This window comes from Scophthalmus maximus, chromosome 15 (genome assembly GCF_022379125.1).
Source record: "Scophthalmus maximus strain ysfricsl-2021 chromosome 15, ASM2237912v1, whole genome shotgun sequence".
Taxonomy (NCBI): Eukaryota; Metazoa; Chordata; class Actinopteri; order Pleuronectiformes; family Scophthalmidae; genus Scophthalmus; species Scophthalmus maximus.
This window is the reverse complement of record NC_061529.1, coordinates 2,337,829-2,362,826: the sequence shown is the minus strand read 5'-3', so window position 1 is coordinate 2,362,826 and position 24,998 is coordinate 2,337,829. Positions and strand designations below refer to the sequence as shown.

The 24,998-nt window shown below is 42.2% G+C and overlaps 1 protein-coding gene across 3 annotated transcripts; it reads right to left on the bottom strand.

The window, feature by feature from the left end:
• Positions 1-1,326: 1,326 nt before the first annotated feature.
• larp1b (La ribonucleoprotein 1B) lies at positions 1,327-24,639 on the bottom strand. Of its 3 annotated transcripts, XM_047337641.1 has the most exons (20): positions 23,751-24,638; positions 20,653-20,714; positions 18,292-18,348; positions 16,909-17,140; positions 15,612-15,785; positions 15,116-15,241; positions 14,677-14,845; positions 12,253-12,397; positions 11,746-11,923; positions 10,742-10,932; positions 9,668-9,742; positions 8,778-9,137; positions 6,515-6,626; positions 6,251-6,420; positions 5,949-6,055; positions 5,688-5,848; positions 5,388-5,532; positions 4,341-4,450; positions 3,106-3,233; positions 1,327-2,533 (listed from the first exon to the last, which is right to left on the bottom strand). In XM_047337641.1, exons 1-20 carry the CDS (start codon positions 24,118-24,120, stop codon positions 2,240-2,242), a joined length of 3,366 nt encoding a protein of 1,121 aa, XP_047193597.1. In that variant the 5' UTR covers positions 24,121-24,638; the 3' UTR covers positions 1,327-2,239. The 3 variants fall into 3 exon arrangements, with proteins under 3 accessions (XP_047193597.1, XP_047193598.1, XP_035465495.2); XM_047337642.1 differs by lacking the exon at positions 15,612-15,785 and having other exon boundaries at positions 23,751-24,639; XM_035609602.2 differs by lacking the exon at positions 9,668-9,742.
• Positions 24,640-24,998: the final 359 nt, after the last annotated feature.

Genomic DNA, 24,998 nt, shown 5'->3' with positions numbered 1-24,998 from the left:
AAAATGAGACAAAAGGATAATAAACAACTTATTGGACGTTTTACTTGAACCTAGGTGCCTTTTTTTATATCATGCAAAAATTACACAATGAACTACTAATTTAACTACTAATTTAATTAACCTACCAACATTTGTGAGCAGGTGTGAGGACAATAATTTAAATGTTAAACTATTGTACAATATTTGAACAATGCCAACATCTCCTGTACTGTATTATTAAAACTGTTGTTTTTTAACCTTGTGGTGTTTTACAGTGTAAGTTTGTGTCCTTATGAGCTTATCGCAGCACTCTTGAATTAAACAACACCGTATAATAAATATACAGAATAAATGAAGCTCAATTTATCGACTGAAGGCAAAAAACAACTACTTTGTAGTGGTTTGGATTCTTCGAAGCCAGAACTAACGTGTTACTGTTGTCGCACTTAAGTGGAAGAAGAAGTCCTCTGTAGAGAGCCACGTTGTATTTCCGAGTTGGGGTTTTTCCGAGGAACACCTGAAGGCATCCAAACACCCGCCCACCGCTGCTCATGAGTTGTGGCGTGAGTCTTTGATGTAGTTTGTCCTCCCATCGCGACCCGTAGTGTCGAAAAACGTATTGAATTACATCGACACTGAAATTACACAAACCTCAAAGTTTTCTTATTCATCAGTTCCTGTGATGTTTTTTATTCTGTAGAACTGTGATAAATTATGAAAGACGAAGCAAATTTAGGGCAAAATGTTTTCTAAAACATCAAAGGACATTTTTCTTCTTTTTAATTATTCGTTATGACCAAAAACCTTTTCATCGACTGTTTCATTAATTGTATAATTGTTTGACTTTGTTGTTTTTTTTCTGTGTAACCATTCTAATAAACTTGTATCAATCAGGCTCGACGAGTCTCCGCCAAGAACAGATCACGCAACACACAAACACTTTTGTACAATCAACTGTTATTTTATATATTTTTTTGCATTTTACAATTCATTGACATGCATTGCTTTTGTCCTAAAACACACTCAAAAAAAAAACATTACCGATAAAACAAATCACTTCTTAAAATCAAAAAAAAAAAAAAAAAAGAGTAGATAATTGAATAGCAAATGATTTTTTATAGTATTTACATTTTTTTTTCTTCTTTAAAATTCAACTCTAAAATCCTCTCTTAAGTCCACGGGTGAAGTAAAAGGAAAGTTAACGATTAAAGTGCTCTAGAGCACTAAGCTTCAAAAATATATAATACGAAGAAAACTTCCAAAGCTAAAAATATGCTGTAGTTTCATGAAGCTAGCTCACACCCATAATTCCAGCGCGAAACTTTTTTTTTTGTCCTTTTTTTTTCCCCCAATGTATCATATTCAATAGCAAAAGCCATTTTTAAAAACTGCACTGATTTAACCCTAAGACTATTCCATCTTCAATCAAGTAAAAGGAAAAAATAAAACAATAAATTATTCTACCTCTGGGTGTAAAAACGGGACCTGAAAGTTTTTGAGTAAAACTTCCCTGATACATTTTCTCATTGTTTTGTTTTGTTTTTTTAATTTAAAAAGCCGACGTGATGTTTTTATCTGTCGGTCAAGACTGTCAGAAACATCAGGGCCTCGGCCGATGTTAAAACTTTGATTGTCGTGGTGAAGACGGAAGATATTTATGTCTGATGACACATTAAAAATATGTGGTGTCACTTTTAAACACATTCAAACCCCAAATAAAGAGTCTGGAAGACTTTTAAAGAAAAAGCTGAATTTGGCCTTTTTCTTTTTTCTTTTTTCGTCACCAATCCGGTTCGTCCTGGTGAATCAGATTAAGGCACAACGAGACGATCTGCAGCGTCTCTCTCTCTTTTAATCTTGGCAAAAAAACTAGAATCACAGTTGGACGGCTCGTCGCGGAGCCGAGCGGCCGACAGGTTGTGGAGATCAACATGCTTGTTGAAGAGTTTTGGCATCTTGAAGAGAACAAAATAAAGGCAAAATGCAGGGAATGCATTTCTTCTTTTTTTTTCTTTCTGTAAACATTATGAGCTGTCAAGGCTGCACAGATTCAAGCTCACTGCCTACTGCTTTTGCTTTTGCTTTGCTTTAAAATGAAATGCAACTGATATAAACGATCAAATTATGTCACAACCACGCTCAGTCTCTCTCTCTTCATACCCAAACGGTTCGACGCTGAGAAGACCAAAACGCTGGAGCTCAGAGCCGCCGCCTCGCTCTGCGTCTCTTCCATCCAACCCACACCTGGAAGGAGGGGGCTTCATTTATTCGGTGTGACACTCTTCTGTTGCTGCTGCTGCTGCTGCTGCTGCTGCTGCTTCTTCCCGCCACCGGACTCCGACTTCTTGGCCTGGGCGGCCGCTCCGGCTGCTGGTTTCGGTACGTTTTCTTTGGGTGCAGCGGCGGCGGCAGGTTGCGCGGCGGCGCCGGAGGATTTGGCGGCCGCCTGCGCCGGCTTTGAGGTAGTGTTGGAAGGATGTCGCCGACGCCTCCCCTCGTCCCCGGCCGAGGACGAGTGGCGTCTCCTCCTGCCTCCCTCGTCTCCCGTCGGGGGCTGCAGGAGCGAAAAAGTCAAAGGTCGGCATGTTAATTGCAAGAAGCCGTTGAGGTTTATCAGAGGTCACGGGGACAAACTGGTGTAAACCATGAAGACCCGAGGGCCTTCTGGGAAGTAAAAACCACTCTGGCTTTTAGTGGAAATCGCTGCCTCTGCTTCGGAGAAGTGGTGATTGTGCAAACAACAAACCTGTTTGTCAACACTTTCAGTTAAGTTCTCTATCTATTGAAACAGCGATAATGAAAAGTGAGAGCAGGTATTTCTTTTCTCAGGGGCTGGCGACGAGGCAGAACTGTTCCTGACGCTGAGCGTCATTAACTATGTTAGTGTGAGAACCAATCAGGGAGTGAATGTGGGCGACAGACTCAGCGCTTCCTAACGCCTCTGGTTTTCCCTGTCCAGCCCGAAACGTAGCCACTCCCCCAATTTCCAGAGTTCTACGTATTACGAACTGGTAAACTAAGTCAAATGAAACGTCCGAGTCGTGACTTGCAGAAGCACGTGGCTCGATGGAGCTCAGACGGTTTTTAATATTTTGTTGACTCTTGTGTTTGTTGTTGGACACTCACCACCACCCTGAAGTCCTCCAGGTTCTTGAACTGGGAGAGGTGTTCCTGCAGCTTCGGGTCGATGGGCTGATTCTTCATCTTTGAGTATTTCAAGAAGGCCCAGAACTTCTCCAGTCCGTACAGCTGACCTGGAGGAGGAGGAGGAGGAAGAGGTTTCAACACTTAGAACACAGACGAACATCATCATTTTCTCTGAACGTTTCTCTTTGATTTGTTCAGACAGAACTTCCTCGGAGCTGTTTCTAAGTTTGTTTTGGTTCAGGTTAGGATTTTTCCTGGAACCTTGGATCTAAACTGGACCTTGTTCACCGGACCTCTGGGTGTGTCGGGTGACAAACTTCATTTTAACCTTGTAAGCTTTTCAAGAAGGCCCAACTGTAAAAATGGAAAACAATGGGTATGGAAACAACTCTGTGTCTTCTTAGATCAATGTCAGATCTAGGTTCCACATCCCACATTCTGAATTTGACAAATTTCAGCAACTTCTTCCAAGTTGATCTCAATGAATTTCAACTTTAAAAAAAAAAAAAATTGGTACTTTTTTTGAATATAAATGTATATCTGAATTTTTGGCTGGAAAAATTTGACAACTACAAATTCAAAGATAAAAGGGAATTCAGGCCCCATTAAGTGAAAAGGACTAAAATATTTTACTTTCAACATCAACAATGAATCCATAAACTATTTTAATTGGTGTCTTCATTATCTTGAGTGGTAATGACTCGTGTACAGTGTGTGCTGGTAAACACTTCCTGTCTGGTCTTGTTTGCACAGTTTTCAGGTGAAAAACAAAATAACTGAGTTGGAAGTGAACGAAATGGAGAAAAGGGGACTTTTACAAATGTTAATCAAAGTCATCATCCTATGAAGCGGAGCTGTATTCACATATAATCACTCAGATGTGATGGATTTTCATCTTAATGAAAAATATTCAGACTTTTTAAAAATTCTTAAACATATACATTTTATTTTCTTACGTTAGGAGGTTGGTTCTATTTTACTTTTACTTATTCGTATTATCCAGATTTATTAAATTTCGACTGCAATATGACGGGACTGACACGTTACTCTCAACGCGGGCATAGTAATGTATTCATTATATTCTATTATTTTTCTCTATTGTTGTTGGTTTAAGTGTCAACAGCGTTTTGTTGCACTGGATGAAAAGAAGTGAATGAATAAAGTGTTAAAACTCAGTTTGTTTGCATGGTCACTTTTCTGATTTGATACATTACCTTTCTCAAAGTCCTTGAGAGTCTCTTCTTGAAAGTCCTTGAACAGATCCAACCTGAACCTCTTCTCCAAACCGTAGCTGTAGTATCTGAACAGACACTCCAGACCGTACCTGCGGGGGAGGAGACACATGTTCACCTGAACTCTGACCTCAGACACACGTCAACAAACCACCCGACTTCTACACACAAGAACATTCAAAGTTAAAATCTGCCAATCTTTTTCGTGAACCAGCCCTTTTCTCACAACGTGTCACAACAGAAGCTTTATCTCTATTATTAATGACTTTGATTGAACGGCCGACGAGCGGGAAACCGGACGGACGAGTCAACCGCTCTCTGGTTACATTGCGTCCGACGCACCAACAGCTGATGTGAAAGTGTAAACTCACACACCCTGAAACTACAGTCGCAGAATGTGGCCTTGGCAGATGTGGGAATGTGCCTGTGGCAGACGCTGCCGCCGAGAGGAGGCACAATGAGGCTCAAGCACAAACACACGCTGACGGGATCAGGAAATGTGTAAATCAGCCGACCGTTCGCAGTCAAAAGTGTGAATGTGCGTAAACATCATAAGTTTGTTAAATGTTTTTTTTTTTTTAACCTTCATCAACGAGGTTACGTTTTCATTGTAATTTGTTTGTCTGTTATGTCAAGTTCATACTAATTTTCTGCTTGCTGACAAATTCTGGAGAAAACGATTTCCTGTTTCACTTTTCTGAATCAGGGTTTACAAACTAGCGCCCCCTGCTGCTGTGTGGAGGCATTTCCTCTCACGCAGGCGCAGAGCGGACGAGCTAGTTGGCTGTCTTGGCGCCGTGTTACGGGTTCACGGGCGCTTCTTTGTCGATGTGAGTTGTGTGACTTCGTTTGGGAGTGTCACCACCTTAAAAGATAAATTACACATCTAAAGAAACGGACCAACTGCTCGTCTCCAGGCCTCATTTTCACCACAATCTGGTGCGTGTGAATATGAATATCTAAGCCTCTACATTTCCTGCCTCATGAAATATGACAGCTCAGCATTTCTTCATCACCAGACCACCTCACCTGTTGCTTTCTTTGGCGTCTTCCACCGCGTACTGCTTGAACTCCTCGTACATCTTCCTGTTGAAGTTGTCCCTCAGGAAGAAGGACCAGAACCTGAACAGAGTGTTCATCTCCTGAGACTGGCCGATCCCCAACCGTTTCCTCTCTGGAAAATAAAAAAAATAAAAACGTCCCTTTAGTTGTCAGAGACATCACATCCTGTACGATCGACGTGAATATGATATTACACAATTGGTGCAAAGGAAAACAACAACAACAACAACAACAACACTGAGGGATTTTTTGGGGGGGGTTCTGTACCGTTAAGGCACCGCCGGCGGTACTTGTGGTAACCCTGCTGGGTGAAGCCGTTGTCCCTCAGCAGCTCGTGGGATGGATGCCAGAATTTGGGCAGCGACTGGGGGGTGCAGCCGTAACTCCCCGTCAGCGGAGCTCCTTCTGACGGAGACGCGTTGGAGCTGCTGTGGGAGGTGGAGGACCAAGAAATATCGCTTGAGTGCCAAGGTACAAAATACACGTCTTTAATGTCATGTTCTTGAGGATTTAGACCAGCGGTCGGACCTGATGGATGAAGAGCGCGCCCGGTGTTCACGCGAGTCCATCACCCAGCCGATGTGAGCCTCCTGTGGAGGGTTGGAGCTGTGGCGTGTCTTCTTCTTCCTCGGCGTCTGCATCGAAAAAAATATATAAAAATACAGATTCACACACACACACACACACACACACACACACACACACACACACACACACACACACACACACACACACACACACACACACACACACACACACACACACACACACACACACACACACACACACACACACACACACACACACACACACAGAGAAAGAGAGCTCACCTGTCCATCGACGGCGCCGCTCTCCTTCATGACGGGGTAGAAGCGCGGCGTCTTGGTAGGGTCCTGGCGTCCGGGGGTGCGAGGCGTTCTGGGGGTCCGGGGCAGGTGAGTGCTGGGTGACTCTGGGACCGTTGTGGGCAGAGAGCGGGACAGTTCCGCTGCGTTGTCCACTGGGATCACAAAAAAGAACAATGAAAATGAACCTACTTGATTATCATTTATGGATCAGCAGGTCAGACACCCACAGCGGCTCCATCGACCCACCTGGCATGGGAGGAGGTGGCACTTCCTGGTTTGGGTCAACGGGCACTTTGGGGGTGAGAGTGTCGAACTCATCTTTACTGATCACGTTCAGCTTCTTGAAAGGCTCCACTTCCTGATGAGGGACAGAAATAAGAGTAGTCAAAAAAAAAGAGTCAGAGGAGTTTGCTGCAAGAAATCGAAGATTCATTTTCCTGAAAAAAATTACAAGTCACCAGCAGAGTAGGGTCTGACTGGGTTTTGCCAATAATTTCCAAGATCAGGTGAATTCCGAATTCACAGGGACCTGATTCGATTTCGTATTTAAATCAGTATCTGTATCACTATTATATGTATATATATAAATATATATATATATATATATCTCAGCAATTTTTGTGTCAATAAGACCTTATACCAAATGTAAATATGACCAACACCTCAGGAAATAGAGGATTAGTTCCGATTGTCTAACAAAGCTTTTGTTTAATTAACCGCAGAGGTTTGGACACACACAGAATACAGACTCTGTGTTTGTGTGTGTGTGTGTGTGTGTGTGTGTGTGTGTGTGTGTGTGTGTGTGTGTGTGTGTGTGTCCTGAACATTAAAGCTGCGACAGGCAGAAAAGGGGAGTCGGAACCCTGGTATAGTGCAAAAGTACTAAAAAGTATCAAAAGGTGTAAAATAAACCTTTAAAGATCCTGACTATTGTATTGTATTTTAATTTCACGCAACGACTTGAGAATATAAGACATTTGACAATGATCTTTCTGTCTTGTATGAATTTAATAATTTCAAATCAGTTATTATTTTCACTTGTCCTCTTTAACTTCTAAATCATACGTAGTTTTCATCTGTGCAGAGGTATTTCGATTTGAGCTGAACAAACAGTCAACTAATCGATAAATGTAATTATTTCTTATATTATTTTATTGAAAAGATGGTTTTAGTTATTCTTGAAGAAGAAAAACAAATATTTCCAGCTTATTAAATGAGAGGATTTTGTGCATTTCTTTGTTCTACATTATAGTAAGATTTACATTTTTAGATCTTGGACTTTTGGTCAGACTATTTATTTTTTTTAGGATTTAAAAAAATTTCTGGACAGAACAATGATGAAAATAATCTTTACTGGCATCTCTAGTTTTAATTTGGATTCTTCTGAGTTTTTGAATAATAGTTCAACTGTAAACATGAACAGTCATAGTGTTGCTGCCCCACACTCAGGTTATGGCTGTATATAATAATCAGTCGACCTCTCGAGCTGTTGAACCTGATAACAGAGCAACGTGGTGGTAAAAATACTCAACGTATCTGCGGCTGCAGGCCTGTGACACACAGCAGCTGTGAGCTGCACTTCGAACTTTACACGAGCGTCGCTGGGAGGAGGAGAGCGAGTAAAACAACCAGGTGACCTTGGTGGGTGTGTGTGTGTGTGTGTGTGTGTGTGTGTGTGTTCAGGCATGACGTTTCCCACATTTTGCAACATCACCGACGACCTTTGATTCCCAGAGCCAGCTGACCACGCTGAAAACTCCGTAACCCCTTTTTTTTTAAAGAAATAAATGTAGAAATACAGAAATTGCCTTTTTCCGTCGCAAACTTTATTTATTTGTCCTTCATAACGTTTGTGTTTAAATGTTACCCCAAAAAAAGTCCCATAAAAAATAGTAAAGAGTTTAGTTTAAGCAACAATGTCACTAATTTAAGAAATTAAATACATACAAAAAATATAAAAAATTCTAAATGTCTTAATTCTTTTCGTTCCTGGTTATTTTAATACCGTGTGGCCCGAAGCTTTAATTTACCCACGTCATGAGCAGACGACCCGTCACTGGGCCGGACAGACAGACCAGTGACTGGTTAATGAGTTGGCCCCGAGCCACCGGGCCACCGGTCGTGTCGGAGCCTGAGCTCTGGAAGCAGCTGTGTGACACATGTGTCGTCTGGAGGATCGTACAGTTCGGTGGGAGAGTTTATTTTTGTCCTCCTGTTCCACAAGTGTGAGGTTTAACGGCTCTGCCACGTAACTCCAACATCCACTGATCCCATGAGAACCTGCGGCGTCGAAGCAATCGACAGCTCCAAAGCCGCTAATACTAAAATCTTGCGGCGAAACCGTTTTTGCCTGCCAACGTTATATTAATATTTGATCTTGTTTTATTTGTGTAACTCATCTTATTTACCGTCTTATCAAGATAAATAATTCAGATAAGATACATATTAGCTCAAACAAAAAACTATTGATGCCAAACATCAAATGGCAAATTCATTTTTTCTTCCTCACCTTGACGCACTCGACCGGCTCCTCCTCCTTCCACAGGCCCTGCTCGTAGTAGTACAGCCCGTCGTTGATGGCCTTGGCGAGGTCGGCGGTGAGCCGGGCCCGGGACTCGTGGCTGCCCGTGCGGTCGCCGCTGGGGTGCTTGCGCATGTACGGCGGCGTCTGCGTGACGATGAGGATCTTGTTGACGTCCTGGTCGTCCATCTCGTAGTCCGAGTCGTCCTCGTCCGACCAGTCAGTGAACTTGTTTTTCCTGGGCGCCATCTGCTCCATCTCCTCGTCGAACAGGAAGTCCAGCTCCTCCTGGTCGGGTGCGGCCGGCGGCGCGGCCTGGTGGCTGGGAGGAGGCGTCTTGCCATCTCCCTGGATGATACAGAGAAAAGACAGGAGTGCGTTTAACTTCAGGATGGGACGACAGAGAAGAGACTGGATTTGAAATGGCTTGCTGCCATTTTCGTTAATCTGTTTCGATATTTTTTAAGGAGCACAACGATGCCCCGAGCATTTTACAGACAATTTACTATTAATTTTGATGTCAAATATGTTTGAAGACAAAAACTCGTATGTTGTGTTATTGTTTTGTGTTAAAAGAGACATATTCAGCTTTTTATTATTACATGTTATTATATTATTAGTCATACTTTGGATAGAGTTCGTCTCTACAAGGCGTGAAACTTCACTGTAAACTGAAGTGAGCGTGGAGCATTGGAGGAAACTTGACGATTGGTGACTTTCTTCCCTCTGGGTGAATTTGAAAGGTTGAAAAATAAATAAATTTGCACATTATCGATGAGGCTGAGGGAAATATGGATATCATGGTGAGACATGAAATGAATGACGAGCATCGAGGGAAGGAAGGCGGGAGCCGGGAGAGGACAGGCTGAGTACTCAACTGCAGAGGGGAGGCGGTCGGGTGGCAGCGCTGAGGGAGGAGAGGAGTCGACTACACACACATCATCACTGACATGCTGCCGGGCAGAAGATGGAGGACACGAAAAAAAGAATAGAAAAAGAAAGGACAGACGGAGAGGAGGAGACAACAGATGAACACGGAGGAAAGAAAAACAGAAAACAGGCAAATGGAAACAGAAAGTGATGATGGAAGGGATGAAAAAGAGAAATATGATATTTCTCCTAAATATGTCTTTCACTTTGAAATGTCAAAATGAGTTTCGAAAAGATATTTGATTTGTTTTTTTTGTATTTTGTTTACAGCTGACAAGAGGATCCTGGAATTTTTTAAAGTCCATGAAAATTTCCTGTTTCACTGCCCACTCACATCCTGAGGCAATGTTAAAAATTCCTTTGGTTAGTCCGTTGTTATTTCCTGTTCTCAAAGATTGTCCCTGAAGGCCACCGTACATAACTCTACAGTCAACATGACAGTAACAGCTTCTAGTTTCTGTAGCTTTGATTGAAAACTAATTTTCCCCACACTTTTGGCTTTTTATTTCTCAGGGTTTTTTGAAGAGTATACTCAAAGTAAAGTAGCAAATCAGGAAACATTCAACTAAGCAGTCAAGAGGATTATAATCTAAACAAGACAGATAATTAGCAACTGTAATTTGGGGGTAATGTTGCTGATAATGTGACAGTGTGTGCACACAGCAGTGAGGGACAAAGTTCAAGCTAGCAAGATAAACCTGCAAACAATAATCCTGAAGTGTTTCCTTGTTGTTTTGACCTGGAGGTTTGTTTACAACCTGTCTGAGCATGTGGCTGCTCTGTTTTCTCACCTGTGTCACTTTATGGCTCTTTTGAAACCTTGTGACCATTTAGTTTTTGGTGTTTTTTGTTGCTGCAGGATTACAACAAAATAAAAAGAGGTGGTATAATGGTGCGTTCACACCAGCCGCGAAGCGAACTTTGAAAAAAAAAAACAACAACCTGCCAACATCCCCCCGTTCTCTTTGGGACACTGATGCCGGAAGAATCTTTCCTACGAGAGTTTCTTTCACGTTCTGTACCTTTGCCTTTCCTGAGGGCTGCTTGTGGCGTTTCTCAACCTGGATCCAGGCGTCGGGGTCCGGTTTGGGGGCGGGGTCTTCGTCTTCTTCTTTACGGCTGTCTGTGGCGGGTAGCGACTCCTGACCTGAAGACTCGGCCGAGTCCTCAGAGCCCGCGGACTCTGGAGGAGTCTCGTTCACGGGCGATGAAGCTGAAAGGACCCGACACATCAAACTAACACTCGAGACATCACACTGTCAGTTCTCGTTTAGGCGACGAGGCGCTGAAGTCTGGAATCTCCACACAGTCTGCAGCGCTATACGTGTTCAAACGTGATTAAAGAAACACGGAACGTTTACGTGAATGTGTTTATTGTTGAAAATAAGCCTGGTGAGCCTTTTTGTTAGTTCACGCGTGAATATACAATATATAATATATTGAAATATGGTTTTATGAAGCAGTAAAATCTACCTCATGTGCACACTAGAGGTAAAATTAGCCGAAAAGTAGTTTGAGCTGTTAATGTCAAAAAAGTTTTGATAATCTACGAATCAAGTTCTAATTTTATATGAAGGACAAAAAAAACAAATAAACAATTCCTGTTTTAGGTTGTTGTTTTTTTACGTGAATATTTGCTCCGTTTCTTTGTTTTATAGGAAAACTATAAGAATTTCTTTGAGACCGTTTTGTCGGACAAAATAAAATAAATCAAGGAAAATAATCTGCAAAATAAACATAACCTAACTTGCGGAGCTTGTGCACAATTTTTACTAAGTCATACTAGGGCCAAAACCCATTAATAGATTCATGGTTTGATCTATAACATGATAAAAATGTCAGAAAATGGTGGAAGTGAGTTCAAGATGCCAAACATATTTAATTTACAGTGACATATCAGAGATAAGAAGCAAATACTTTTATCTGAGAAGTTACCATACAGAACTAATTCAAACTCCTGGATTGATTACTTGAGTCCACAAAGGTGTAATAATCAACTCGACTACTCGTCTCGTCGAACACTGACCTGAGTTCGTGGAGCTGAGGGTCTGTCGGGGAACAAACTCGGGACAGTTGATGAGCTGGGAGAAGTCGGTGCGCGGGGAGCCCACGACGGCAGGCGTCGGGATGGGCCAACGCTCCGGGTCAATTTTACAGCGAACTTTGTCGTCCACCAGCTCGACCTCCTTGCTGCTCTTCAGCGCCTGGAGAGCAGGAGTCATTAACACCAGGACGGACACACCTCCACATATCACAAGATGTTGAATATCTTCATTTTCATCTCTACAAATATGATTCTTGACCTAATCACCTCTTTATACGATTAAAGATTAAAGCAGAAACACGACTGTAGACGCTGTCGTCAGATCTCTGTGTCCCCAAAAAACAGGAAACATAACCTCGAGCCAAACAGTGACATGCACAAGATTAAAAATGAACTAATCCTCAGAAGCAACAGAGCGAGGATTCTGATTCGTGGGCACCCCCAAAGAGACCGATGATGATGATGATGATGATGATGATGTGATCGTACCTCCATGATGAGGCTGACGTCCATGGTCAGGGCCTGGACCCGGTGGAAGCTGGCGATGAGGGAGATGGGGAGGAAGCCCTGCACGTCCATCTTCCTCCTCAGGAAGAAGTCACGCTCCAGGTTGTGGAGGCTGAAGTAGTACTCGCTGGAGGAAGACACAAGCACGGTGAAACGAAGGGTCCAACAATAACATCTTTTGATTTTGAACAACAACAAGATCCCTAGATAGTGGCATCGGCTAGTACGCGACTTTACATACTGATCCAATATCACGTCTTTAGTTCCATCCAGAAAAAATTTCCAGCGTGAAATATTACCAAATTGCTAACATTTTCGTTAGTTCTTGCTAACGCTACACTACCGGAAATTCTTCTTCTTCTTTTCACTGCTCTAAAAACAGGAGTTGCGCTTTACTGTCACTGGCAAGTATCTGTTTTTAGAGCAACGAAGAAGAAGTGATTCCCCGTAGTGTAGCGTTAGCTAGAGCTAACCAAATGTTAGCAATATGGCATGTTTACATCTCATTTTAGGTTTGACCGTCGCCATTCTACACGGCCGACGAAGGCAGGAAGCAGTTGTTGTTTATTTCTACATTTATTTATTTGTTATACATTTTTATAATTTTATTTTTGTTGGTTTTCAGTTATGACTGTCAAACTAGATCATAAAAGAAGTTCTATGACATTTATTCTCTGTATGTGTCTGTTTAACTTGAGACAGGCCAAACAACAATGACAGTAATCTTCACTTCCATACAGGGTTAGTAGCACACAGCCGTTAAAATATGTTATGTAAGTTATTTTTTTAATGCACTGGTATCTGATCGGTACACGATATCGGTCAATAAGTCCAGGTATCAGGAAGAGGAAAAATGGCATCGGAACATGTCTGAAAATGCATCACAGTTTCTTATAGATGCCTCAAATAAAATGTGGACTCTCCTGACGACTACAACCCAAAAATCTGCAGTGCTGGAAATCTTTCTCCGACTTGTCACAGCACTTTAAGTCACCGCTGCATCAGCGTGCACGTACGAACACGAGCGTGCACATGGAGCTCAGCCCCGCGGGCGAGAGAGCGGTGGTGGTGGTGGCTTCATGTGGAGTAACGTCGGTTGAGTGAGCAGCCTGAATAAACGCTGCCCGAGACGAGAGAGAAGACAAGAATGCGTCTCCTCCTCCTCTCTTAAAAGTTTTTTTTTTTTTTTACATTTCCTTGCCCAGGCCTGCATATAATTCATCCACTGCCCCCTCCCAGAGGCTATATTTAGGAGTCCACCACACCGGCCACTATTCTGAGTCAGCTTCAGGAAATGAGGCCAATCTTGTCAGACAGACGCAGGGTGAACACTGCCCCCTGCAGGACACGTCGTGAACCAGAGGAGCTCTACTGTACTACAGCTTATCAGTCGCTCTCGCTCACACCTCTGATCTCATCTGCTCTGGTGGTTAAAACTTAGCTTTTCCCACCTTGACCTTCTCAGGTACAGTTTTCCAACATACTGATAAATGACTGAGGCTGAAATGGCATTACTTTGCTTCACTGTAGAGCTAAAAAGGTCGGACAGCCCCGTGAATTCGTTTTTTTTAATTAAGGTGTGGAGGAGATGAGTTTCATGCAGTTAGAAATATATTTTTATCACAGTATGAGGTCTTTAACAGCGAATATCAGATTCTGTGTGGAATAAAATAGTGGGAGCCAAAACTGTATGTGGATTAACAGGTGGAACAACTAATCATGTATTAAAGTTCCAAAACCATGATTTTTAGGACTGAGGTTGATTTTTTGTTATATTTTTTGTTTTGTCTACTACTGTCTATTAATTATTGATCTAATAGCAATTTTCCTTTTCAATCAATTCAAAAGTTTTGATTGCAGAAAAGGGAGTAACATCTTAATCACAGCTTCCAAATGTGATACTTTTTTAAATGTCTTCTTTTGACTGTTCAACAGTTCACAACATAAAAAATATGACATTTGCTATAATATAAGACAAATATTCCTCTAATTTCAGAGCCTGGAACCAGTGACTGTTTAGTGTTTTTCTAGAAAAGTGATTCAAGAGATTTAGAATAAAATTCTAATCATAAATTGACTAATTGTATTCATTCATACGTCATCAGTGATGAGCTGATGGTGATATTGACATTAATAAAGGAGAAGTTTAAAAATAAACTGATTGATCTGCTATTAAATATGTTGGTAACAGATGTAAAATCCTTCACAAACTCTTTCCCACTGACTACAGCTGTAACAACATTCATGGATAAGATAACTAACTCATTCAATCGATTCTTATTCTAATTATTGGATATAAAAATGATGATTAAGACTCATTTGATCATTTTGAAAATGGACCAAATGGGTCAATGCTTTGCAGACAATTTAACAGAAAAGGGGAAACAGAAGTTGTCAGATCCTCACATTTGACGTTTGATGTATTCCTTCAGCAGCTTCTCGTCCACCGTGTACATCTGGACCTTGTTGCTGTCACCGTAGTAATAAACCATGTTGGTGCCGAACTCTGAGGGCCCCTGACCGGAGCCGTCGGACGACTGAGTGTCCCGGAAGCTCTGAGAGAAATCATAACGACCTGCGAGAGCAGACATGAGAAATGAGTGACTGCTGCGCATAATGTAGGAAATTAAAACAAAATACATTTCATAATACTTATCCAGGTGAAGAAAAAGGAACAGCCTCGCATTAAAGTATTGTTTTCTAGTAAAAAAAAAAGTGAGGAGAAAGATTCTAAGACGCTAAACTCAAAGCTTTTCAGTACGGAATTAACAGACCACGAAAACAGAGACGGAAAACATTATGATGTGTAGGCAAAACTTTTTTCTGTTTATTTTTTTTAACATGCCTCGTCCACGTCCTCTCCCGCGGCCGCGGCCTTTCCCTCGGCCTCGTATTCCTCCGCGGACGCTCCCGCCGTCGCTCCGGACGCTGGCGGCGTCGTCGGCAAAGTCCCGCGGTTCTCTTCTCCAACCTGTGAACGAGAAAACGGGACAAGCTCAGTGTCGGCTAGCACAGAAAAACTTCATGTAGTGGTTAACAATTCTTTAACAGATGTACAAAAAACATGACAATTATCACATGGACCTTCTGTTTTGCTGCTTCAACAATTAAAAACCTCAGGTCAAAGTTTATCAGAGGAGATTTAATTTCATCAGTTTGATCACAGCTCTGTATTTACACCATGCTGCCATGCCTTAGTGTGGAGAAGAAGCTTTACAGGCTCTGGAAAGACAGGTGGTAAGCAAACAGGAAGTGATGTCAGAGCGGCGGAGGCTAAAAAGGTGAAGAAGAACAACAAAGAGGCGGGAAGAGAAAACAACAGCGAGCTGCTGGACACTTACTCCTGTTGCTATCATGCGGCCTGTTATTATGGAGCGTATGTTTGGGCGACGTGGGGTCGGGCGAGTCGCCGGTGGGCTCGGTGTCTGAGCGCGTCGGGCCCCCGCCGGGCGTCTTGTCGCCGTCGTCCCGGGACACTTCCTCCAGCGGCAGAGAAACCCACTTACGTTTGTTACCTGACGATGATGGCACACACCGAAAACAAGAGCGTGAAGAGTTTTGTTCCAGAACGGAAGTGAGACTTCAAAATAAATAAAGATCCACCGGTGACGGGACGTCAGCGCGATCTTGTAAATACAACAGAGCTCAAACACTTACAAAATGAAATAACATTTAATGAACTTAAAGGACCTTTTGGGGTAAATTATTCTTAAAATGTCCCTCAAATTAACACTTAACTTTTCCAGATATGGACTTATAATGTTGAGGATCAAATCTGATGAGTTTTGATGTGACACAAAATAAAAGTGGAACAAAAAATTGCAAATTTTAAATCTTTAGATTTTCTTTGTCGAGGCTCATGAAGTGACTCAACTTGCAACTGTGACTGTGAGGTCGGTGCCAGCTCATAAACCTGACTTATTACTGATTAATCAATCTTGCTCTCGGGGGAATTTAGAGATACGAATCAGTCGGCCAAGTTATGACTTGTTTCCAGAATGTAACATACTAGAGCTCAACCGGTGCCAATACTGAAACTAGGGAGTAAAAATAAATTCCAAAGGGTAATGATTCCTAAGATGTCCTTATCAAAACTGCACGGGACGGAATTAGTTATAATTTGACGTTAAATTATCTCGTCTAATTTTGGAAACAAAACTAATCTGCGTCATTTAGACCTGACGGAGGAGCGGTGCGTCGCTCCTTAGCCTCCACAGAGGTGTCTAACGATTAGAGTGAATCAGTAGAAGTGCCACAAAAAAGGTAAATCACAGCGGAACATGCAACAATCTGCAGTTTCCAACCACGATCAATATTGTTATCGACATGCTCGCTGGATGCAGCAATCGAGGCAACAAATCATCAGTGTGCGGTGAAAGACGAGATTCTCCTGACTTGGTTTCACCTGATGGTCTGAAAAACTATCACAAACCTTAAAATCACGTTTTTTTTTTTTATCTTGGTGTAAACAAGAGTCAACGTTTTGGAGAAGCGTCTTCACGACACAGTGATGAAATGTGAATTCATTGATCAAACCCGATCCGGACTGCAGCAACCGTCACCAGCCGTTTTCTGATCATTTACAGAATTCTGTTGAACATGCAGTGAAAAGAAAGAAACAAAAGAAGTCTTCCTCACCCTCGCCTCCCCTCTTCTTCAGGGCGGCGCTCTTGGCGTCCTGTCCCACCTTCGACTCTCCGTCTTTGGGCAGCTCTCCCAGCGGGTCCACCTGGGCCTCCTGGTTCTCTTTGCTCTCGCCGCCGTCGTGGCTGCTCTCCGACTTCCTGTCCAGTCGCTCCCGCCTCTTCTCCTTGTCCCTGCGCGTGGAAGAAGGCTTCTTTCCGTTGTTGTTGAGGACATTCTGCTGTTGCTGGAGAGAAAATGGACAAGACACCGGGTTTTATTCAGGCCGTCAGATGACGGTTTAAACTTCATGCGGCCTTTTCATACTTTATTATTTCCCTTTTTTTCGTTTCTTTTTTTATTAAATGTGGCTGCATCTGCTTGATCTAAGTCCTTGGATTTCAAGGATTAAAGAACATACATTCACAGCAAATTCTTGACCGACATCATACTTCACTCTCATCAGAATACATCAGATTTTTTGGAAGTTTTTCTGAAAATCCACAAATCTTAAAAACTTAACTTCACTGATTCCAGATCAAAAAGTCTTCTAATGTACAAGTTCCCAGCGACATAATCTAATGTCCGAGAAAGAAATCTGAAAGGTCACAACATAACAATTCAAATAGAAGAATTGTGTTACAGACTATTAGGTTTATTTCTTTCTACATTTTGTTCTTGAGACACGTTCAAACATATGTTTTTAAGTCTCTAACCTGTTTTACAGGAAAAACTATTCAGTTTAACAACTTTAACAGTTCTGGTCATTAGGGAAATCTTAAGAGTCTACTTGCTCTTTACTGACAAAGAGAACTGAAAATGTTTTTTCAAGCACATATATGCAGATTGAGGAGGAAAAATATATACATACAAATTATCATACAGGTTCAAAACTGCACCTGGTTTTGACCCAGCGTTGTTTTAGTTTTTTTCATCTCGGTGAAAATAGTAAGAGAAAACTGACACATCTGGGTTTTTTTATTGCTGTCCTGATAACTACAGTTTGTTCTTTCTATTGTTCTGCTTTTTCAATCTATGGAACAATTTAATTTTTCTTAAATGTGGAAAACAACTTCAGGATTTATGACATTTGAAAAATAAAATTGTTTTAGAGAAATATTTTGGATAAAAATCAGCATTGAGGCGAACGAGTTGAAACTTCGACTTTACTAACATGTTTCTATTGCTCCATCTAGTGAGCAAAAATCTGAACAGCTTCTCTGCTAGCCCCACACACACACACACACACACACACACACACACACACACACACACACACACACACACACACACACACACACACACACACACACACACACACACACACACACACACACACACACACACAAACACAAACACAAACACACACACACACACACACACACACACACGTCGTACCTCTTTGGCCAGTTCACCAGGTGTGGGCCAGTTTGTGATATCGCTGAAGTCACTCGACTGTAAAAAAAAAAAAAAATTACAAAAACAAATCATCACTTTAACGTTCACAAGTCGACTCCGGTCACCTGAACTCATTTGTTTTAGCATAGTGTGAGTGGAGCAGGTACAACCGGGGGGGGGTATATTTTTAAAAAAGGAGGTCAGTGCTCCGTCTGCTGGGGAACTGCAAACAAGCGACGATAAACGGTCACTTTCCACAGTGTTGTAAGTTTGTACAATCTGATATGAGATCAAGGTTGGAGAGACGAGGGTTACAGTTACACTCAGGAGCTGCCCGGTGAGGAAAACCAGGAAATACTCATATCATCATCACACTAGAGCAGGGATGATATCCAAAAGGTTGTAGATTCAGAAACAAAAGTTACGTTTAACAACTCTTACTGTACTGAGCCAAAAGTTTGCCACCTTTGAAAGTACATATTATTAAAGGGACAGTTCGCCCTAAATTACATGTTCGTGCTTGTCGACTGAAAAATAAGAGGCCTCCTTCAACGGCTGCGTTTGCATTAACAACTCGGATATTCCTTTTACCAGGAATTAAAGCGGAGTTTTCTAGTAAACAAACAACAAACGCTGTTTACATTCAGAGATACTCGCCAGAACACATTGTTGCAGAGCCACGGAGTCGTAACTAACCTGTTGAATGGATTTCCTTCCTCATAAAACATCTGCTGCCTTTTTAAAAAAGTATTTTAGGTTTGTCTGTCGCTACGACATAGTTAGCGACAACGCGATAAGAACAAGGTCGTTCATTGGTTCACCGCTTTGCGCATTAAGGCGTCTAAAGATGGCAGACTATCGACGTAACAACTCATTGATTTTACACTTTTTTTATTTAATTGCTGCTTTCGCTTTTATTGCCACATTAAAATATCTGCCACTTTCAAAGGAAACGGAATTATGAATCTACTGTACAACTAATCACGTTGCGATTTCTTATCGTGTCGTAGCTTGTATTTTACATCTAGCCTTGTTGCTAGACGTCTTTGCTGCTGCACATTTTGGCCCATTACTGTCACCTGCTGTTAATAAGTCAATTGACAGGACTGTGTATTGCAACCACGACTCTGAAGTCATTTTTAAATGTCACATACTGACGACATAGCATTGGACAAAAAAAACTGGACGCAATTGTTTCTGACGGTTTGGCAAAAATTATATCCTGATGATGTGATCACAACTTCCTACACATTGTTTTCTCATCCAAATAAAGGATTCTGCAAAAATACTAAATATGTACTGGGTCCAGTAAAAAGTGAGGATTTGCATTTCTCCTGACCGTATTACAGCTGCAGTCAATTAATCGTTAGGTTGACGGATCGAAAATATTAATTGTTCTGAGGTTCCAGAAAACAAATCATCTGGTTGCAGCTTCTCAAATTGAAATATATTCCTGTTTTATTTACTATGAACGTAAACGTAATATTTTGGGGTTTTGAGCCATTGGTCAAAACAAAACAAGACGTTTGACTATTTGTTGACTTGTTGTAGAACAGGTGACAAATCAATTAATCAATAAAAAAATTAGTGGCAGCTTCAAACAGAATATGTTGGGTTTGACAAAACGAGAAAACTTTAGGTAGATCAAGTGAGAAAACTACCACCAGATTAATCCATAATTAAAATATCCATTTGGTGCAGGCTTCTGTAATTCAAAACTAACAAAACTAGTTATTCTGCTTCATACATACAAATAATTTGCCCTCATTAAATACATGAAGGTGGAACACAGGTGGAAGTCAGTGCTTTGAGCGCGAGGTGGATTATTTTGTGTATGATTTAGCAACTATGTGACATACATTTATAAAAAAATAAGTATTTGGGACACGCATTTTACAAATTGGAGCCAGGGGATAATATGTGAGACACCCTGAAATTCTGAGAAAAAAATACTCCAATATTTTCAGAAACTGTGAAGAAAAGCAAACAAAACAACCAGTCAGCAGTTTAGAGCAGATGCTGATTTCCCATCCTACGTTTCTTTGCCTGGCAGAACTTTACAGTGGTGGAACATGAACATGTGATCGCGTCAAAGAGTCAAACATGTTGGTTTATTTACAAGTGATACACAGGAAGAGCAGCAGCAACATTACTTATGATTTCCAAGGGGTTTTGGGGGTAAAAGTTAAATTAAAAGGCACAAATTCGGATCTGATCTGAGATGACAACAGCACGAAAAGGGGAAAAGCTGCTGATTGTCATAATGAAACAACACCTGTCATCTTTATGGACACGTCATGTCTGTGACACTTTAACGGTTTAAACAGATTTGGAGTAAATAAAGTAGTTGAAGACCATTACCTTGCTGGATTTTCTCATGCGGGGCTTGCTGGCGCGGACGACTTTCAGAGCGTTCTGTTGATCTGCAGATAGAGAACCAATGAGTGCATGTGACATCATCATCATCGTATTCACCAGAAAAGGCCTCAAATCCCCCAAAAAATGTCTTAGTTCAACAGCACAGGTGAGCAGCAGGTTGCTGCTCTGGACGGTTGCCCAACGGTGCAGTCAAAAAAGTGGAGTCTTTTGCATGTTCTGCTCTGTTTGTGTGTGTGTGTGTGTGGAGCGCTGAGAACTTCTGTCATTACAGAATGAATACAAATCCTCCTCCTCCTCCCCCCAGAGGGACTGAGCGACTGAACGAGTTGAGGGTGTTTCGTGTGTGTAGCCAGCGGCGGTATGTGGCCGCGTCTCTGCAGGCAGCTGCACGCTGGGAGTGGCCCGCTGCAGCCTGACAGTCCCTATCTCCCGGCAGAGGATGGTCGGCTTGATAAGAGCCGCGTGGGGGCCGTGGCCTTCCATATGAATGGGTGTATGCCTGCCTGCCTGGGCGAGGGACGTCCACCCACTGAGCTGCCTGTACTGTAAACGCTGTAAAACGATGCCTGCGCTCCTGCCAGAGTCGAACACACGTCAAATATAGCTCCCCTGGTCGCTGCTGTGAGCTCCTCTGACACACATTCAACCACTCAACGGTCTCAGTTCACCAACACGACTAATGTTGGACTCCTGAGACCAATGAATAAAATCAGTGGACTTTTTTTTCTTCTAACACGTCGACTGGACCTTGTCTTGTTTGTTTCACAAACTGAGACGACCGATCAAAAATCAATCGGTTGATCAGATAGACAAAGTTAATAAGTGAATTCAGACTAAAGCAATTTTTTAAATCTTAAAACTACCAAGTTCATTCAAACTTCAAGATGAGGCTTCAAAAAAAATGCAGCAGGAGAGAGTGTCCTGTTTTTTCATCTGAGGCAAACCCCAAAGCTGCCTAAACTTACCCCCCCCCCCTCCCCTGGATCCTATTGCATTACCCATAATGCAACAGCTTCTACCATGACAAAATATTTTGACATGTCAATGAAGTTTTCTCTGTAATAAGAGACGTGAAACGTAATACCTCGTCCTGGTAGGAGAAAACCCGATGGCATCAAATTGATATCTTTTTCCACGCTTTTCTCAAAATGACAGCCATTTAATACATAAATCCCAAATATAGAGAAGACTATTTATTGGCATCTGGAAAATTTCCCAGTTTGGGATCAATGAAGTTCATCTATCATCTATCTTTCCAGATTAGATGCCAATAAATAGTCTTCTCTATATTTGGAATTCGGACCAACAGATTGTTGGTCCTACAGTTCTATTAAACTGTAGGTTTGACAACAAAACAACTGACAGCACCGGACTTTATTGTCATTATTGTCATTTTTACAGACAATTAATCTGAAAAGTAATCAATATATATATACACATATATATATATGTATGTATATATATATATATATATATATATATATATATATATATATATATATATATATATATATATGTATATATATATATATATATATATATACACATACACATATATATATACATACACATATATATACATACACATATATATGTGTGTGTGTATATATATATATATATATATACACACATATATATATATACACACACACATATATATATACACACACATATATATGTGTATATATATATGTGTATGTATATATATATACATATATGTGTGTGTGTGTGTGTGTGTGTGTATATATATATATATATACATACATATGTGTATATATATATATATATATATATATATATATATATATATATATATATATTTTGGTATCTGGTATAGCTTGGTGGGTTACACCGCTCACTTTGGTACAGAAGGCTGGGGTTCGATTCCAGGTCACCCCCCATGTAGACCCCCTAACGCGACCTGCCTCGATGATTGTGAGGCTATTTGGAGCCTGAGAGTGACCTGTGAAAAACCGTATTATTGTCGGAATGCTGTTTTTAATGTCTGTGATTTGTATGTTTTTCGTGAAAGCACTTTGGGAAGTTGCTTCCGAAAGGTGCTAAATGAATAAAAATATTATTATTATTATAAAAGCGTCAGCAAAATCTACCTAATGTACTTGTCAAATTTCCCTATCTTACCTTTTTTTGTCCGTGTTGTAGATGATGCTAAAAATGTACTACAATTAACTGCTAAGAGAATTATATATATATAAAAAATATATATATATAAATATATATATATATATATTAAATTATATATATATAATATATGTTAAATTATATATATAATATATAGTATGTACATATTATATAATTTTTTTCTCTTTGTCAAAGACTGTATACATTTGGGGAGATGAGAAGCAACTGTCATCACTTCATAACTTTAAAATCTTACTGTACATAATCGTTACTTTACCACACACACACACACACACCTGTCCAGCCACCTTCTTCACATTCTTGTGCTTTCACTGGGTAGTGACAGGGGGGGGGGGGGGGGGGGGGCTGGTGGGGGGGGGGGGGGGGGGGGGGCTGGTGGGAGGAACAGCAGGCAGCCAGGCCATTGGACATGCAGAACGTGTCTCTACAGCAGCAGCAGTTAGCCTGGTTGTCTTTAGCCTCCACACACACACACACACACACACACACACACAGACCTGCAGCACTAAACACTGACACTCGAAGGGATTTCTGTTTATCTCACACTCTTTGACTGTGAGGAGGAGGAGGAGGAGGAGGGAGGGAGCTAGTCTCTGGTGCTAGCTAAGTTCACAGGCTAAAGGAGAAGTAGCAGTTGTCAGCAATCAACACGTGGTGCTCGGGTAGCATATCCGAGGGGGGGCGGGGGGGGGACATCAGCCGTCGACACGTCTCCCTCCACTGCCGTCGACTCTCAACAATGTGTTCGCTCTTATTTGGGTCCGAATGAGCCCCAGGATGAGGTGTGACAGGGCCGCGTGGAGAGGTGCACCCTCCCGCAGTGGAGGTGTCACAACGTGCTCAGCTGGGGGGGGGGGAGTGTGCAACCACATCGTCCCATAGCTGCACGATTTATTCAAAAACAAACGATCTCTCACCTTTCTCCTGGGAGCTGCTGATGGTGATGGTGGTGGTGGTGGTGTTGGGGGTGTTGGTGGGGGGCACCCTGCCCGCGCTGCTGCGCTTCGTCCACGGGTTGACTCTCGGCGGCGGCGCCTCCACCGCCTCCCTCGTCACCGCCTCGACGGTCGAGTCCGCCGAGCCGCCGCTCCGCTCGTTCTCCTTGTCGTTCTCCTTGTGTCCATCTTGGAGCGGTTTCTCCGAGCCCCGCTGCTCCTCGGACGTGTGCTGCTGCTGCTGCTGCTGCTGCTGGAGATGTTGGTGGGGGGTCGTCGTCGTCCCCTCCTCCGCCGAGCTGGCCGCTGTCAAACCGGAGTCGCCCTGGCTGCGCTCGACCTCCGCGGACATCCTGCTAGTCTCCTACCAGCGCACGGCGCCAGATCCAGTGTGACTCGCGGGCTCCTCGCGCTCGTATCCCGGAGAAAAAGTCGTGGAAAGCTCGTGGGGGTTAGGGGGGGGGAGGGGGGTCGACCACATCCACAACTGGTGGTAAACAACTTTTTTCTCTCCCTCTCTCTCTCTCTCTCTCTCTCTCTATCTCTCTCTCTCTCTCTCTTCGGGGCTGGACCTCCTGAGCTAGCCAGCTAGCCAACTGGAGCTAACTGCGGCTAACTGTTAGCTAGCTAGCTAGGCGACCATGCACAAGTCGGCGAGCCTCGAGCGAAACGCCGTCAATTCAGCGGTCGCTGTCGAGCCGTTTCCGTCACGTCCGAGTCCGTCGTCCGTCGCCGCGTGGCCGACACGAGCTGAAAGACTTCGCCCGCGGGTTTCTGTCACTTTTCTCCCTGAAACGAACCGCCGCGGTGAACCTCCTGCTCGCGCTCCGGTTCCTGCTCCACGCTTCTCAGGCTAAAGGGCTCGAGCTCGTGCAGCCTGCTGCTGTCTGCCTGTAAACAGTGGCTGTGCTGCCCCCGGTGGCCGCTCCGCGGTACTGCAGCACACACACAGATAGATAGATGTATAGATGTGTATAGATAGATAGATAGATTATGTATAAATTGATGTATTGATATAAGTAAATTAATGATTTTAGGACTTATTAGTTTTATTCGCTGCTTTTGTGTTTGTTGCTTTTCTTGGTAACTGTCATATAATCAGCTGGATGGATCTATCTATATATCTATCTATGTATGTATGTATCTATATGTGTATGTCTCTATCTATCTATGTATCAACTAACTATATATATATATATATGTATGTATGTATGTATCTATCTATCTATG